Source organism: Erinaceus europaeus, chromosome 9, assembly GCF_950295315.1.
Source record: "Erinaceus europaeus chromosome 9, mEriEur2.1, whole genome shotgun sequence".
Classification (NCBI taxonomy): domain Eukaryota; kingdom Metazoa; phylum Chordata; class Mammalia; order Eulipotyphla; family Erinaceidae; genus Erinaceus; species Erinaceus europaeus.
The window spans coordinates 53,694,489-53,711,108 of record NC_080170.1 but is presented as its reverse complement, the minus strand read 5'-3'; the positions used below and the strand labels follow the sequence as shown (position 1 = coordinate 53,711,108).

At 39.3% G+C, this 16,620-nt stretch overlaps 1 protein-coding gene across 6 annotated transcripts in view; it reads right to left on the bottom strand.

Moving 5' to 3' along the window:
- Nucleotides 1-3,340: 3,340 nt before the first annotated feature.
- The window catches only part of SELL (selectin L), a 36,175-nt gene continuing 22,895 nt past the window's right edge, over nt 3,341-16,620 (bottom strand). For 5 of the 6 annotated variants that reach the window (XM_016191983.2, XM_060197935.1, XM_060197934.1 and 2 more), the window contains 4 exons: nt 15,404-15,589; nt 14,049-14,177; nt 8,348-8,366; nt 3,341-3,794 (listed from right to left, as the gene is read on the bottom strand). In XM_016191983.2, coding sequence (XP_016047469.1) covers nt 3,776-3,794; nt 8,348-8,366; nt 14,049-14,177; nt 15,404-15,589 — 353 coding nt within the window. In that variant the 3' untranslated portion in view covers nt 3,341-3,775. The remainder of the gene's footprint in view (nt 3,795-8,347; nt 8,367-14,048; nt 14,178-15,403; nt 15,590-16,620) is intronic. The other variant, XM_016191984.2, reaches the window with a different exon arrangement.

Below are 16,620 nucleotides of genomic sequence, written 5' to 3'. Positions count from 1 at the left end.
TCAAGATCCTGTCCCTACCTCATTCAAGTTTTCCCAGAAACTAGAAAAGAAGGAAAAAAAAAAAAAAACCTTCACAAGCATTGGTCTGGGATTTAAAACTAATCTCTGCTTTTTCTGGTTTCTTTTCTTTTTTTTTCTTTTTTTTTTTTTTTTGCCTCCAGGGTTATTGCCAGAGCTTGGTGCCTGCACCACAAATCCACTGCTCCTAGAGACCATTTTTCCCCCTTTTGTTGCCCTTGTCGTTTTATCGTTGTTGTGTTTATTGTTGTTGTTGCTGCTGTTGCTGTCGTTGGATAGGACAGAAAGAAATTGAGAGCGGAGGGGAAGACAGAGAGGGGGAGAGAAAGATAGACACCTGCAGACCTGCTTCACCGCCAGTGAAGCGACTCCCCTGCAGGTGGGGAGAGGGGGCTCCAACCGGGATCCTTAAACCAGTCCTTGCCCTTGCGCTTGGCACCATATGCACTTAGCCCGCTGCTCTACTATCCGACTTTTTTCTGCTTTTTCTGCTGCTGCTTCTTGGATGACATCTCTTACTTCAATATCTTTTGTCTTGGCTACTGAACTTTCCTCCTGGCTTCTAATTAGATATTATCCAGGATCCAAATTTAACTACTTACAGGCTCAATTGTCCTATACAAGTGACCCATGCTGCCTATGACTGCTGTATCTCTGAGCTCCTGTGCTCAACCTACCACAGAACACATAGCCTAAACTAGCAGTTTGAGAGGTTTTTCTCCTACTTCTGATTCTACATTGCTGGACCATCAGGGAAGATCTCCTCAGTGTGTTCACAAGCTATTTCAGATATTTAATGGGGCAATTGAAAGCCACAATTCTCCTACTACAGGTGCCCTTGTAATTGAATTTGACCCTCAGGGAATGTTCATGATCTCTGTCTTTAATGGGAGTATAATTGCACTGAAGGGAAAACATGCATATGATTTTTTTTAAGTAATATTTTTTTAAAAATCAGCAAAAACAGATGGGGGGGTCGGGTGGTAGCACACCTGGTTAAGCACACATGTTACAATGCACAGGGACCCAGGTTCAAGCCCCTCGTCCCCACCTGTAGGGGGAAAGCTTTGCAAGTGTTGAAGCAAGGCTGCAGGCGTCTCTTTGTCTCTCTTCCTCTCTCTCTCTCTCCCCCTTCCCTCTCAATTTCTGTCGCTACCCAATAAATAAATAAAGATAATTTTTTTTAATTTTTTAAATAAAATGGACCTGGGTCCTGGTGCGCTCTCATCTCAAGTCACCACATGGGAGCACCATACAAAGGGGAAATTTCACATGCAGTGGAGTAGTGCTGTGGTATCTTTCCTTCTCCATGTGTGTCTCTCTCCCTGCCTGTCTCTCACCTTCTACTATCTGGAAAACGAAAAAAGGCAATGTAATTATTCAGGCATATAGCCCTAGAGAACCTCAGGTAGGAAAAAATAAATATTCTTCATGTGCAAAACTATGTGTTGCTACAGACTAATCTTGCAAGTAGGAGACCAAGCAGGGGAGTCATCTTGAGTTAGACTCATTCAGGGCTAGTTATGGAAAAGGTAGCAGGGTAAGGGAAACAGAGGTGAATTCCAAAGAAGAGCTCTCTATCTCTAAGTAAAGAGATTGGGGAGCAGGAATGGGACGCATTTTAGCAGCATCCAAGAATCTTTTTCTGTCTACTTTATCTCTTTCGTGTAGCAGAGATGTTGACTGCAGCTAGCATTCCAGAGATTCTTCTTTGTTAATAGTAGAATGGTAATAATAATAATAATAATAAAGCCATAACACACACAAAATCTGGCTAACCTATGAAAAAAGATATCAAAATCTAAAACTGAAGACTGCAGTGCAGACTGTCTTTCTTTTTCCACTCTTTTTTTGGTGGTCCCAAAATATATGGAAGTCAACCAGCTAAGAAAGGGAGGTGGGAAAAGATAAGGAAGTCAGAGATGGTGAAATTGGATGCCCCTCATCAATTCCAGAGGGTAGGGCCACAGTGCCAATAGGATTTTCCAGCATGAGCAGAACCCTATCAGTTCACTGGGATTGAAGCAAGGATAACAAGGAATCTTGTAAACTTTGTATAAGAATGGAATTCCATAGTATACTGGAGGGCCAGGAAAGAAAAATAATATTTGTTGCAAAGCTGAATATATATATATATATACACACATACACACACACACACACACACAGTGGGGGGGCAATTGTCACTGTATTTAGAAGTATGTCGAAGTATGTATTATCTGATACAATCCTGACTCAAGACTGGAAACAAGACTCAAGGTCAATCTGATTGTGGGAATAGCAATAAAACTTTTTTTTTTTTTTGCCACCAGGGCCATTTGTTGCTGGGGCTCAGTGTTGGCACTATGAATCCACTATTCTTGGCTGCCATTTTTTCCCTCCCCCTGCCCTTTCTAATTTTTATTAATAGGACAGAGAAAAATTGAGAAATGGATGGGAGATAGATAAAGAGAGAAAGAGAGACACCTACATACACACTTTTCCACTCATGAAGCACCCCCCACCCTTGCAGGAGAAGAGCGGGAGCTCAAACCCAGGTCCTTGTGCTTGGTAATTTATGTGCTTAACCAGGTGCACCACCATCTAGCCCTGGCACTAGGGTTAAGGGATTCTGCTGGATATTGAAGAAACTGGAGTTGAGGTAAGTGAAGGAGAAAGGAGTCTATTCATGCACATCGAGAGTCCAAGTCACTCTGTAAACTCACAGCCCAGAACAAGGGCACAGTTCCAGTTTTATACTCTCTGGCAATGCAGAAGCAAGCTCAGTTTACAGAAGCAGATGTGACACATGTGATTAGCAGTTTGGCCCCCTTCCCAGTCCTGGCCTCTTTCCAACCAGAAGTTGCCACCCCAATAGCTGCTGGGTTCATAGAAAAGTCTCTGGAACCACTCCAGGCTAAAGTGGTCAGCTCTAGATGTCTTCACCTGCATAACGGTGCAGGTGGACTTGGCTCTTTTCCCAGTACTGGGAAGCAGGTGCCTTTCTTACCTATGGGGCCCATACTCATCAAATTTTAAGCTCTGAACTATAAACACCCTTTAATAACCACTCTTAGTAAACACTCTTAATAAACATGTTTTCAATAACACTTTCTCAGGGCATCTTCATAAACACACTAAATAAAGGCACACTCTGAATAAACATCTTATAAATCTACTGAGGCACCTTGTAAGTACACTCAGGTCTCTAATTTTGGAGATTTCCCTCTCACTAGAACTTTAGTGGTGGGTATAGTGAGGCTTAGCCAAATAGAGAGGTATGAAGTTGTACCACTAAAATTTATCTACTATAGTAAACTAAGGACAAATCAAGAACTTTTTTTTTGTTCATTTAAAAATGTTTTATTATCACTAAGATAGAGAAATTGGATGAGAAAAGGAGACACCTGCAGCCCTGCTTCACTACTCGTGAAGCTTCCTCTCTACAGATGAATCAAGGCATTTTTTTTAAGGAAAAAAAAAGTCAAGAAGGATAATGAAGTAAGGCTTATTTATATTCCATATCGATCCTTTTCATTGTGGTCTCATTTCTCCATGAAAAAGAAAATAAATGTTGAGCTACAAAACCACAACCACAGAATAGGGATGGGAGCTGGAGGAGCCGCTGGTCAGAGGAAAATCTCTTCACAGGCACAGAAACACTTCATCTTCAGTGACACTGCATGCAGCACTTATCATGTGGCAGGACAGGAATGATATTTTAGGTTCCAGTGATTTGAGTATCCCAAGAACTTTCTTTTTTTCCCCAGAGGCCGGTTTAATATAAGTCATCCCTGCTAAATGACAAACAAGATAATATAAATTAAAGAACTTAAAACTGATAAAACTTAAATTGAGGTGTAAAATTTCCCAAGGTGAGAAGCAAAGAAAAGAAAATGCCTTTCAGATGGGTTGGAGAAAATGAAGCGTCAGCAAAGGCGAGGGAATGAGAACAGAAACCTGAAACAGTGTTCCTCACACTGTCTGGTGCTTGCCACTGAAGGCTGATCACTAGGTCTGGCTGGGATCCAAGATCCATATCTCAAAACAGCTACCTGATAAATCCTAAACCCTGTCTGCTGAAACACTAAGAGACCTGTATGTGGTGTAAGCTTTGTCCTTGGATCTAATGAGCATGAAGGACATTTCAGATAGATGTTCAACAGTAGAAAGCCAGAAAATAGACATGTTCAAATGACAAAAGAAATTAGAATAAACCATACGCCCAGAGGGCAATAGGAAAGCTATCAGGGGAGGGGATGGGATATGGAGTTCTAGTGGTGGGAATTGTGTGGGATTGTACCCACTTATCCTATGGTCTTGTCAGTGTTTCCATTTTATAAATAAAAAATTTTTTTAAAGAAATTAGAGTAAGCCAAAATCTGATAAACATAAGGCAGTAGTTCTAAATGTCACATTCTGATGGGATGTGATTTAAGGATATGATGACACCTTTTGTTTAATGAAGAATAATAATGACATTTTTGGTGTGTGAAACCATCGCATTCTCAGAAAGGACAGAGAAGAACCCAATAGGGTCTGCGATAACAGCTCCTTTCAAAGGGTTAACTAGATTCTCACACTCTCAGGATGAACTGCCAGTGTAAACCACAGTTCAGCAGCTGCAAACATGCTCGCCAGATAAAAATATGATTTCAGAAAACGAAATTTCACATTAGATGCTCCTCTGAAGTTGGCATCGTATCTTCCTGTGTATCTTGGGTTTTTACACTGGCAGAATTTAGATACTAGAAACCAAATGAGGTGATAAACAGAACTCATTTGCAGAAGAGTCAAAATAACCCAGCCAGAGTGTAAACCACAATGCCCCAAGAGTGGGTCATTCACCAACCAAAAATTAACAAGAATGAATACAAAGGACTTTAAGTGTTAACTCAGAGCTAAAAAAAAAAAAAAGAAGAGGAAGAAGAAGAAAAGAGGAAAAAAAAAGAAAAAGAAAAAAACTGATGTGTGGTGTGTTTGCTGTGATAGTGTTCATTCTACCTTAAACTTGTTCTAGAAACACATCCTACTCCTTCCACCCCACCCTTCCTCAGTGCCATCAAACAGTGATTTCAGTGTAATATATATATACTAGAGGAAGGTATCTGAACTTAGAGCTCTAAAATGGGAGTCCAAAGCCCAGAATTCTATAAACATCAAGATCAAAAGCATGACTTTTGGTTCTAGATGTGAATAAAGCTCTCAACTTTGCTATTATACAGTGACCTTTGCTAGCCATTTCTATGCTTCTATTCTTTTACCTGTAAAGTGGGGATATTTATTGTACCTAACAGAGGCTTGTAGGTAATGTTGAATAATTTAAGACATGTTAAACACAGTGGTATACAGCTTGTAACTAGCATTTGTCACATGTTTATTATTGTATCTTAACTCTTTCACTAGCTTGGGGTCCAGGAGAGTTTGAACATACTATTCTCAGAAGTCTTATACAAACCTAAAATTCTATCAATTAGAGTCACCTTGGTCAATAAGTGGCAGGTATCCCAAGACAAAAGATTCTTCTATCTCATCTGGTGAAGCATTTAAAACATATAGGAATGGGGGGGGGGTCAACATTCCCCTCTAACTTCTGTTCATGGCTCTTAAACACACCTGATACTGCAGCAGTTCCACTCACTACCCCAAGCATGATGACTTTCTTTTTCCAGTAAGACCATTTACATCATCCCCTCCTACACAGCCTTCCTTGATACTCTCTATTCATCTAAATCCTATGCATCTGTCAAAATACAACCCAAGTTCCACCTTCTTCATAACATGTGCCATCATCACTAAACTTAGGTCTATTGAAGTATTTTCTCTAATACAGAATTCACTAACTATGCCTGTATTCTGCCTTACATTTGTCTTACTTTCCCCCTTATATTCTTGACTTATTTTCTCAATATCTCCCTGATGTCAAAGACAAAGGACTTACTTCTCTTAGAATCTTAAACTTAACATTGTTCTAACACAAAAATGTTCAATAATTAAGTATTGGTAGAATCATTGTGAAAACTGAATCATTGATCTTAATATATCCATTGGCTTAGTATGGCAATTACCTGAATGATAACACCCTTCCTTCCAGCATCTCTTTTTGTTGTCCAAATACATCTAGAAAATTGTCTGACCTGCTTCTATCTAGTGGTAATTAAAACACAGGTAGTCCTTATGGCCAGAAAAAAAATCCTCTAGGTGCATTATGCTAGATAAGGTTTCCATCCAGTAGGAGAAAGAGACTTATACATCTAGTGGACATCCTCCCCACAGACACAGGGCAACCAATCTGGAGAAAGGTCTAGAACCCCATCTATGCCATCAAATGGAAGACCACACTATTAAGTAAAATAAAAAGAATAAAAGAACCTCCACTGACTTCATTACCCCGTCCAGTTTACCCCTATATCTCTTTCATCTCCTTCTAGTCATTATTTTCAAAGAAGAGGACTTACATATTCTGCCTGTGCTTTTTCCACCTTCTACTCAACCCCTCACTATCAGACTCTGGTCATGACCTCAGCACTGAAAGCAATTTCCCCAATAAGGCCCTTGTTACATCCTGTGGAAAGTGGTTGTCCTAGCAGCATTTGAAACAATTTCCATTTATTTTTTCCTTGATATTAACCACCCCACCTTCTTCCCACTCTTCTCCCTCTCTGATAGCCTGTTCATCTTCTACTCTCCTTGGCTGACTTGTTCAGCATAACATTGCTCTGGTTCCTGTCCTCACTCCCGCCTCCACTTCCATTTCCATTCTCAGTAATTAGTATACAAAGTTCCATCCATCAGTTCCCAAATCTGAACCATGGTGACTTCTTCCATTCTACTCTATCCCTCTTAGCCAATGAATAACCATATTAAGTTGATTTGAGCTCCTCTTACCTCATTAACTCATCCTCACTATCACTCTTAACAAGCTCTGTTGACTTCTACCTAATAACTTCAGCTCCTTGCAAAATAGCTCTTTCAACTAATAACTTCAATTTCTATGAAATAGTTCTTTGCCTCCAGATGTACCACTTCTGCTGTTTGCACATTTCTGTGTAGAATGATCCTTAAATGCAAAGATCCTTAATATGCAAATTCTAGTCAAACACTCAACTGTTCAAACCCCTGAAGTGATACTCCAAAGACTTCAAGATAAAGTCTGTATTCCATAATCTAGCTTACTTTGCCATCTCCTCCACCCCTACCCTCAATTTCTCTTTTGTACTTTAAGCCAAGCCCACTCAAGTAAAAATCTCAATAGTAGTTTGTGGTTTGTATCATGGTTCTAAGAACTGCCAGACTCCATGAGGATCATCTTATCTCCACTCCAGCATTTTATAAGGAGAGCATTGGTCTAGCTGGGTGCTTTACATGATATTGAATTACTTCTCCAGAGCTCCAGTCACACAATTGGTTAACCCACAGTACTTATATGAAATTGCTTCTCCATAGTTCTATTGACTTATGCTCTTGTTCCTAAAAGTTCAAAGCAAGTTGCTAAAACTTTGACATTGAGAAATGTTTTGCTGTCTTCACTGATGGCAGTGAGTCACATATTTTCAGATGTCTCATTGTGTATTTGTTAGGTTGGAAAACCTGGATGCTCAGGAACAAACTGAAGAGTTGCCTCTTTGAGGAAACTACAAGTAGAATTCATGTCCTCAACTTTCCACACCTCAGAAAGTCAGTGTTTGTGGTCCGGGAGGCGGCAGAGTGGATAAAGCTTCGGACTCTCAAGCATGAGGTCCTGAGTTTAATCCCCGGAAGCACATGTACCAGAGTGATGTCTGGTTCTTTCTCTCTCTCCTCCTATCTTTCTCATCAATAAATTAATTAATAAATTAATAAATTCTTTAAAAAAAAGAAATAAAGTCAGTGTTTATCAGAATAGTAGTTATTTCCCTCTTGTCTCAGGCACTGAAGACCTGGAATCTGCTGTTAAACTTTCTCCTAAGGATCTGGGATACATGGGTTCCTCAATAAATGTTGTATTCAAATGAATGTTTCCTGAATTCTATTTTCAATATAATCTACCTTCTTAGCCAAAAGAACTACACGGTACTGCAATATTGTCAATCTTCAAACAAAATTGAAGGGCTAACAGGAAGACTTCCTTTTACATAACAACCCCTTTCTAATAGAGCATTACTTGTTCAGTTTACTTCATTGGCACTATAAAATTATAGCTTTTAAAGGAGACTAGTGGGTCTATCACTTTATCTAGAAACTTCACTTGAATGTTACCCCATATAAAGAAATACTAAGGACTTCTTGCGCTTAGCTATAGCTGGAAGTATGTTAAAGAAGGTAGACAAGAGTTCAATAGGTGTAGAAGAGTTCTGCTGATAACACTCACCTTTCCTGAGACCTTTTACCTAAAAATAAGAGAGAGAAAGAAATGACATCAGCAAAAGCAAACATTTTCTTTATTCTTAAGAAAGCAGGGAGATACCAATCCTTAAAACTGCCCTTTGTAGTGTATTATGCATTTATTCATGGAGTTGTTCTGTGTAAGTAAGTGGAGGATTTGAAGTACTGCCTTGCTGTTCTGAGTCAAACACTAGTTGATGTTCAGGAAGTAAATGCTTCTCAGAGTCCCAGCCCCTCCTCTGTGTAGCTCATAAAGACAGAGTCCAGCCTGAATTGGCCCAGGGTCAGACTCAATCTACCCATTCACATGTTCATATTTTCCCCACCTCCATCCCATCTGGCCTGCAGATCCTTCCCCAGAATTCCTGGAACACTGTGGGAGAGTTCTGTGTGAGTAGGTCTGTGAGAATTCACAAGAAAAGTATCACTCAGGTCCTGGGTAGGGAATACATATCTGAATCTGATGCATTAGTTTTCTTTTCCTTTGCTTAATCATGTGGGAGGATTTTTAAAAATTACATGTAGTTGGCATATAACAATTTATTCATTTCAGGTACACAACATAAATGCTCATATATGTACAAATTATAAAATGGATCTAAAATGATGATCACAATAAATCCAGCATCTCATAGTATTTCTCTTTTCTTTAACCAGAGGACAGCTAAACTCTGCTGGCTTATAGTGGTGCTAGGGATTGAACCTGGGACATTTGTTTACTCAGGCATGAAAGTCTTTTTGCTTAACCACTACGCTATCTCCCCCAGCCCATCACACAGTATTTATATTTTGCACACTAAGCGGTTTCCTGTCTGGTTATGTAGTTCCCTAGCTGTGAGGAATCACAGAGGTAGGTCTGAGACCCTCTTCTAGCATCTGTGTAGAACTTTGTGATATGTTTTGTATCCTAACTCCATCCACATTGTTCCAATCTATTTTTATCCTAAAGCTCAATATTATTTTTTAAGTTTAACATTTTATTCTTACTTTTAACCTAGGTTTAACTAGATATCTTGAATGCTTTTGTAAAATATCTTTTTTTTAAGTTTAGTATAAATGAATGAATGAATGGACTATAGAATGAAATTCTGAGGAAACAGACAAAGAAACTAGTCTTTTCTGCACCTCTCTGCTGGGTGCAAGTGCTATCTTACTATCCATAGAGTGACTTTGAAGAGTATATCTTATCTCAAACATTATGTTCTTCATTTTTGAAAAGGGCATAACAGTTATGCCTTACTGAGTTTACAGAATGAAATGTTTTCAAATTCTTTAGAGCAGGACCTGACACTTAGATATGGTACTCAACTACTGTTTTAAATATATTTAAATTTACTGTTTTAAATATATTTAAAATTACTATTTCAAATATTTCTTCCAAGACTGAGTCTTCTGTAACATGAACCAAATATACACACATAAAAAACTCAAAACTGAATTTATTTCTTATTCTGTTTATCTTTGTAGAAAGTGTGTGTGTGCGTGTGCGTGTGCGTGTGTGTGTGTATTTTAGGAACAATAGAACTTTTTGAAGAAAGGGGAACTTGAGGGCATGTCTTCAGTTTCATGTTAAATTCTAACCCTGTGGGTCAGTTCAGGCAGAAATGTCTTCCAATCAAGAAAATAAATAAGAGTTTAATGAACCTGAGGACCAAGGTGTCATGGTCAAGAAGGAGTCTGATTTTTGACTCTGACATCTGTTCATGTGGAATCTTAGAGATTCATTATCTCCATTTCCCCATTCCCCTATCAGGATTGTGATAGTGACTAATCAGAGAAATATGACGGGAGAGAAAAAAGGATTCAAGTTTAGCCTATGCACAGAGCACATGTTTCTGGAGCCCCCACCCCCATGTACACATACACACAGCCATTCCAAAGTGTGGATATCAAGACATCCAAGGCATGGATCAAAGTACAGGGTCAGAAAAGCTTTTTGAGGACAGAAGGACAGGAGTCAAGATTCTGGTCATTTTATTGTCTACTAAGCTATAAATATCCACCTGTCCCCTTTTTCTAGTTTTCAAACCCTATGCAGTTGCTAGTCGTAAATGCAATATTATTGTTTTTTATTTTTATTCTTATAAATGCATCTAATGCACTGTGTTAAAAAAAATCTCTGAAGGCTGAGCCTGGGAAACTAGCCATAATTTCTGTAGGAAAAAAAAGTCTGCATGATTCAAAGAACTAACTTAAAGGGCAATGCCACTCGAGAGTTAAAAAAAAAAAAATCAGAAGCTATTTCACTGGTGCTATGAAGACTATGTAAATGTCATGCTAGAGGCACCTGCTTTTCCTACCAGTCAGTGAGCTCTTGGGGTTCCTGCTCTCTGTGTTGGCACCAGGGTAACAAGCCTGACTGCCCGTTGTCTGTTTCCTGTTTGCCCCGTACTGATTCCCACAGCAGGGGTATGTAGTTGTCAGTTTATCAACTTGAAATCTGGTACAGAAATGACTCCAAGGTAAAAAAAAAAAATTAAAAACAACAACCCACTTCTGTTCTCACAACTACTCATAGATCAGTCTTTGTGAACGAGCACTCCTCTCCCACCAGATAAATGTGACTTTAGCCTATTCTTTGAATTCTGCTAACATTTATTAAAATATTTTGGAGTTGAGATTGAATAGTGGCTCACCCTGTAAAGCACACACATTACTATGCACAAGGACCAGGATTCAAGCCCCCATACCCATATACAAGGAGAATCTTAATGAGTGGTAGAGCAGTGTTGCAGATGTCTCTCATTATCTCTCTACCTCTCTGTCTTTCACCTGCTACCAAAAAGAGAGAGAAGGAAAAGAGAAAAATAAAAAATGGCCTCCAGTAACAGTGGAATCATGTAGTCACTGAGCCCAAGCAGTAAACCTGGTGGCAAAATAATAACAATAATAATAACTGCAGAATAAATGTTATCTTTACTAAGATGACTTACAGTCTTAAAGTCTTTAGAGGTCATTTAGCCATTAACCTCTTAACCAAGAAAACCATTTATAACCACTCTTCACTACCTCTTTATCCTGCCATCTTTACCCAAGGAAGGAGGGGAAGAAAGGATGATCAAGGTCAAGTCTTGAAGTTTCAGTAACAATAACTAGTTATAGGAGTCAAGTGTCACTTATTTTGCCTTTGTGCAATGCTTAAGTACTTAGTACTGTTCCACAAGAGTTTCAAGATGCAATCTTAGCAGAACGTCTAAATGTGCAAGCTGGGACATTTAACTGCTAAGAAGTCTCACTTTATAGTTAATGAAATTCTACACATTGACTGTACTCTTCTCTGTGGTCTTCTGGGTAAAAATTTCCATTTTATAAATAAAAATTATAAAAAGAAAAAAAGAAAATTAATCTAACACCCTTATCCTACATATGGCATGAAAAATCAGATTTAAGTGAATTGAAACTCCCCCAATGGAAATGGGGAGGCAGCCTTTACATATTCTTCAGTGATATTTCTAAAGCTGGATGCCTGCATGACAAATCTATAGCTCTCTGCCATATATATGTAGAGAGAGAGAGGGAGGGATAAAGAGATAAAGAGGGGGGGGAGGCTGAGAGAAATTGAGAGGGAAGGGAGAGATCAAGAGAGACACCTTCAATACTGCTCCCACTACAAGTGGAAACCAGGGGCTTGGACCCAGATCCTAGAGCATAGATGGTACTGTGTGTACTCTGCTGGGTGTGCCACCAACCTGCCCCTATACATGTTCTCTTCATTGAATAGAATGTATAATAGTTAATTTTATGTAAGTGAAACTCAAATGGAATCAGTGCTGGAAAATCTTAGTGGACTTATAGCTCTGAAATCAAAGGACATTATTCAGAATTATATTAGAACAAAAAAAAAATCACTGGAGTAGCTCAGATATCTGTTACCACCCTAGCAAGATGCCTTAAAAATAATAGGCATTTTAATTATTTTATTTTATGTTCACTGAAATATTACTGTTCCAGGTCTACTTTATTAAAAAAAGAGAGAGGACAACATTGCAGCTTCCTTCATGCCATAGTACTCCCATATGGTATATCAGGGGCTCAAACTTCAGTTGTGCTTATAGCAAAACCAGCCACCTGCCAGGCACTGCAAATAGTAAGCATTTTTAAAAGGTCGGTCACCTCATCAAAGCAAGGACTGCAAAAGCTGAATAAGGGCAAGAGACTGGCATACTTTAACGATGACTTTTTAGTCACTATCAAGCCACCCCATCAGCTGGGTCCCTAATCAGGAAGTCCTTAGATTCCCAAACAGGCATGATGGGTCTAGACCTCGAATAAATCCCTCTCTCCATTGTTATGGTCATCTCTATCAGGAACAAGACAATAGTCCCTTCTGTGGGCCCCAATAGGACCTTGCCCTCAACTTGGATCAACAATGGTAGAGAATGCTCCATCCTCCAAAAGGAAGCTGAACAATATACTCTATGCTACACCTGAGGAAGATGGGTCCTGATATTGGGGCAGCTTGGAATGTTCCTACTTATGACCACAGAATGTGAGCTCAGATCTACAGGGATGCAAAGGTCACATAGGCTCCTAAGCTGAATATGGGTCCCAGATCACATCAAATTGATGGGGTTTACAATCAACAATATTTGTACACCTCTCCCATATTTGGGAGCTACTCTCTTCCCTGATCCATCTTTCTGGTCCTTCTACCAGCCATGACATCACCTCCCCAGACAATAATTAGGATCCCCCTGCATATCAGATTTCAGGCTCAGGGGGGGAAAAAAACTAGTATAGACACAGGCCCTTTGGAATATAACTAAAAAATGCCTACTAGCTATCTACAAAACAGAGGACCCCTTCAACTCTTCATTTGCACTATTCCAGCCTTTAGGTCCATGATTGTTCAACAATTTGTTTGGATTTGTATGTTAACTTTCTTTTCACCCTCCAGGTTCCAGATGCTAGCATGATGCCAACCAGACTTCCCTGGACAGACAACCCCACCAATATGTCCTGGAGCTCCACTTCTCCAGAGCCCCGCCCTATTAGGAAAAGAGAAAGGCAGGGTGGGAGTATGGATTGACAAGTCAACGCCCATGTTCAGCGGGGAAGGAATTACAGAAGCCAGACCTTCAACCTTCTGCATCTCACAATGACCTTGGGTCCATACTCCCAGAGGGATAAAGAATAGGAAAGCTATCAGGGGAGGGGATAGGATACAGAGATCTGGTGGTAGGAATTGTGTGGAGTTGTACCCCTCGTATCCTGTAGTTTTGTCAATGTTTCCTTTTTATAAATAAAAAATTTAAAAAAAGGGGAGCTGGGTGGTGGCGCACCTAGTTGAGTACACATGCTGCAGTGCACAAGAACTGGGGTTCGAACCCCCGGCCCCCACCTACAGGGGAAAAGCTTTGCAAGTGGTGAAGTAGGCCTGCAGGTGTCTCTCTGTCTCTCTCCCTCTCTAGCTTCCCTCCTCCTCTCAATTTCTGGCTGTCTCTTTCCAATAAATAAATAAAGATAAAAAATTAATTTTAAAAAAGGTTGGTCATATTAAAAGTAAAACCAATCACTTCATTTTCATGAGACTATGTTCTGGGTCACCTCATACATCATAGCTCTGGGTCATCGAGTGTGGTGTCCCACTGCAGCTCAGTCCATAACAGCTGTTTTTCTAGAGGTTTCTCTGCACTGTTTCTTTTTAATTTTTATATTATTTTCACATGAAGGCAAACTCAACATACCTTTTTTTAGTCTCCTTGCCAGATAAATGATAAATGCCAGCCCAGAAAAGGCAGTCACCACCACAGCCAAGGGGATGAAAAGGGGGTTATAGTCACCATTCTTTATCTGTGAGAAACTTCTATCCAATTCTGGAAAATAAATCAGAGAGACTATGAGTTAGTTTACCTTAGTGCCAATCCAAGAAAATCCATTCCCTTCCTCTTTCCACCTCCCAGTCATAGTCTAACTGATGTCACTTAACAGATGAGAAGACTGGCACTGGAGGGTCCATCATGAGTTGACTAGAGAGGCCAGCAACAGAGGCCAACTTATATATGTCAGTGCTTTCTAGACTGTAGTGCCCATATCTGTGACTTGAATGATTCCTGGAAGATGTATCTAAAAACTTTGGCAAGAAGAGATCATCTTATTATTTAGCCCTATGCCTCTGAAGAGCAAAAAATAAAATAGTACAATTTTTAGGAAAAAAAATAGAAGCCAGTGGTCTGTACCAGATAATGAATACATTAAAGGAAGTTACATTGTGCTAACATATGCTCTTGTTCACATATCAGAAACCTACACTAATATCTCTTTCAAATAATGCAGTCCCACCACTTTTTTCCACTTCCTTCACAATTAAGTAAATAGATATCTTGAGGTATCCTTTTGTAAGGGGAGCTAAGTCATTTGGGGGGCCTTATTGAAAAAAAATACATATATGAAAAAAGATCTGTCTTCCATCTGAAGAAAATTACTTGGTCACATTGGTGCCATGCCAACTGTCTTTTGTTCTTCACTTTGCTGAATCCACTCCTGTGACTTCCGTTCTCTCACCCAAAGATATAATAGCAAGACTTAAGTTATCATAGGGCACCTGTTGGCTGTCCGAGAATGAGGAAATGAACACTAACCCACCTTAAAAGGAAGCAAAGGGGGCCAGTGGTGGCACACCCAGTAGAGCACACATGCTATAGTGTGCAGAGACTGCGGGATTCAAGCCCTCCATCCCTACCTGCAAAGGGGGGAGTTTTACAAGTGGTGAAATAGTGCTGCAAGCATCTCTCTTTCTCTCAATTATTCTCTGTATGTATTGAAAAATAATAAATAAATATTTAACAGATTGTAGTGGAATTAGAAAAAATAAATAAATCAGTGGAGACTGAGATTTAAGAACTGAGGTAAGAAGAGTTGGTAATAGGCTGTCACTTAAGGAAGAAGAAAGAATAGCAAATCATTTTTCAGTAAACTGATGTGTACAAATTTACTTTTAAGTTGCATATGCTTAGCTAAATGAAATTTAAAAGTTCTTTATATCTTATCCCACCATCAGCTCAATCTTTAAGTCTTCCATATATCAGAACAGACTACTCACTTTGACATCTTGGACTGGGGTTAGACCAGTTCCCAGATGGTCCACAAGTAGTTTTCTTCTCCCCAATTATCTCAGCTCCTTCTAAGCAGCTGAAAGTACACACTGAGGTTAAGCTGAAGTTGGCCAGGGGATGACTGCAATCAATGATCCCCCATTCAGGTGCTGTTAGAGGGCTACACCGAACCACTTTGATAGAAAAGACAAAAAAAAAAAAAGTTATCATTCTGAGCAGAAATTTCTCTTGACCTAAGAAATTTTTCCAAAGCTGCCCGCCTCAACTGTGTGACCTTCTATGTTATTCTAGACATTTCCATTTTTTGAAAATTACTTCTGATAGTGCTTCCAACATAACTTTCTTAAGAATGATGGAGGTGTGATCCAGGAAGTGGCGCAGTGGATAAAGCATTGGACTCTCAAACATGGGATCCTGAGTTTGATCTCCGGCAGCACATGTACCAGAGTGATATCTGGTTCTTTCTCTCCTTCTGTCTTCCTAATAAATAAAATCTTTTTTAAAGAAATTATGGAGGTGGCCAATTAGAGTAGAAGCCAGGAGAACACTGAAATCCCTAGGGGGAGGTGTGTAGAAGGATGAGTTCTCCAGGCTACTCCACCTGTCACACTTCGATCCTGCTGGAAGTTCATATAACAAGTTTTTGCCTCCAGAGCACTTACAGACTAAGCTCATTGAATGTAGAGAACTTTCACCCTTTCTGTGTTCTAAAATCTACCCAAGCTATCCTGAAAAGCACCCCAATTCTCTGAGGCGAATCGCTTAAATTCCATAAAATTTAGCTTTATTATATCAATAAATGTATACAATTGTTCTTTTGAGAATTAAACCACTTAAAGTAGTAAGCCAGAAGCATAAATTTGGGAAATATCTCCTAAACTTCTTAAATTCAGTTGCCATCAGTTTTCGCCTATGTAAGGACAATCTTGACAATTTAAAAGAAAAACCTGCTGCATTTCAAAGAAAAAAAAAAATCAAGATTGTGGTTTTGTTTTTCACAGCGGTTGTTATTCTCCTGAGAATCCGTGGAGGAGGAAAAGCAAAATTAATTTCAAGAATAAGCCAAATAAAACAATCAAAACAGATCTCTACAAACCCCACCACAACCACCAAGAAGGAAATTGATTGGTATTAAGACACCACATAAAACAGGTGTTATTGAGAGGATATAAAAGCCAAAATTTAACTGAGGTTATACAAGATT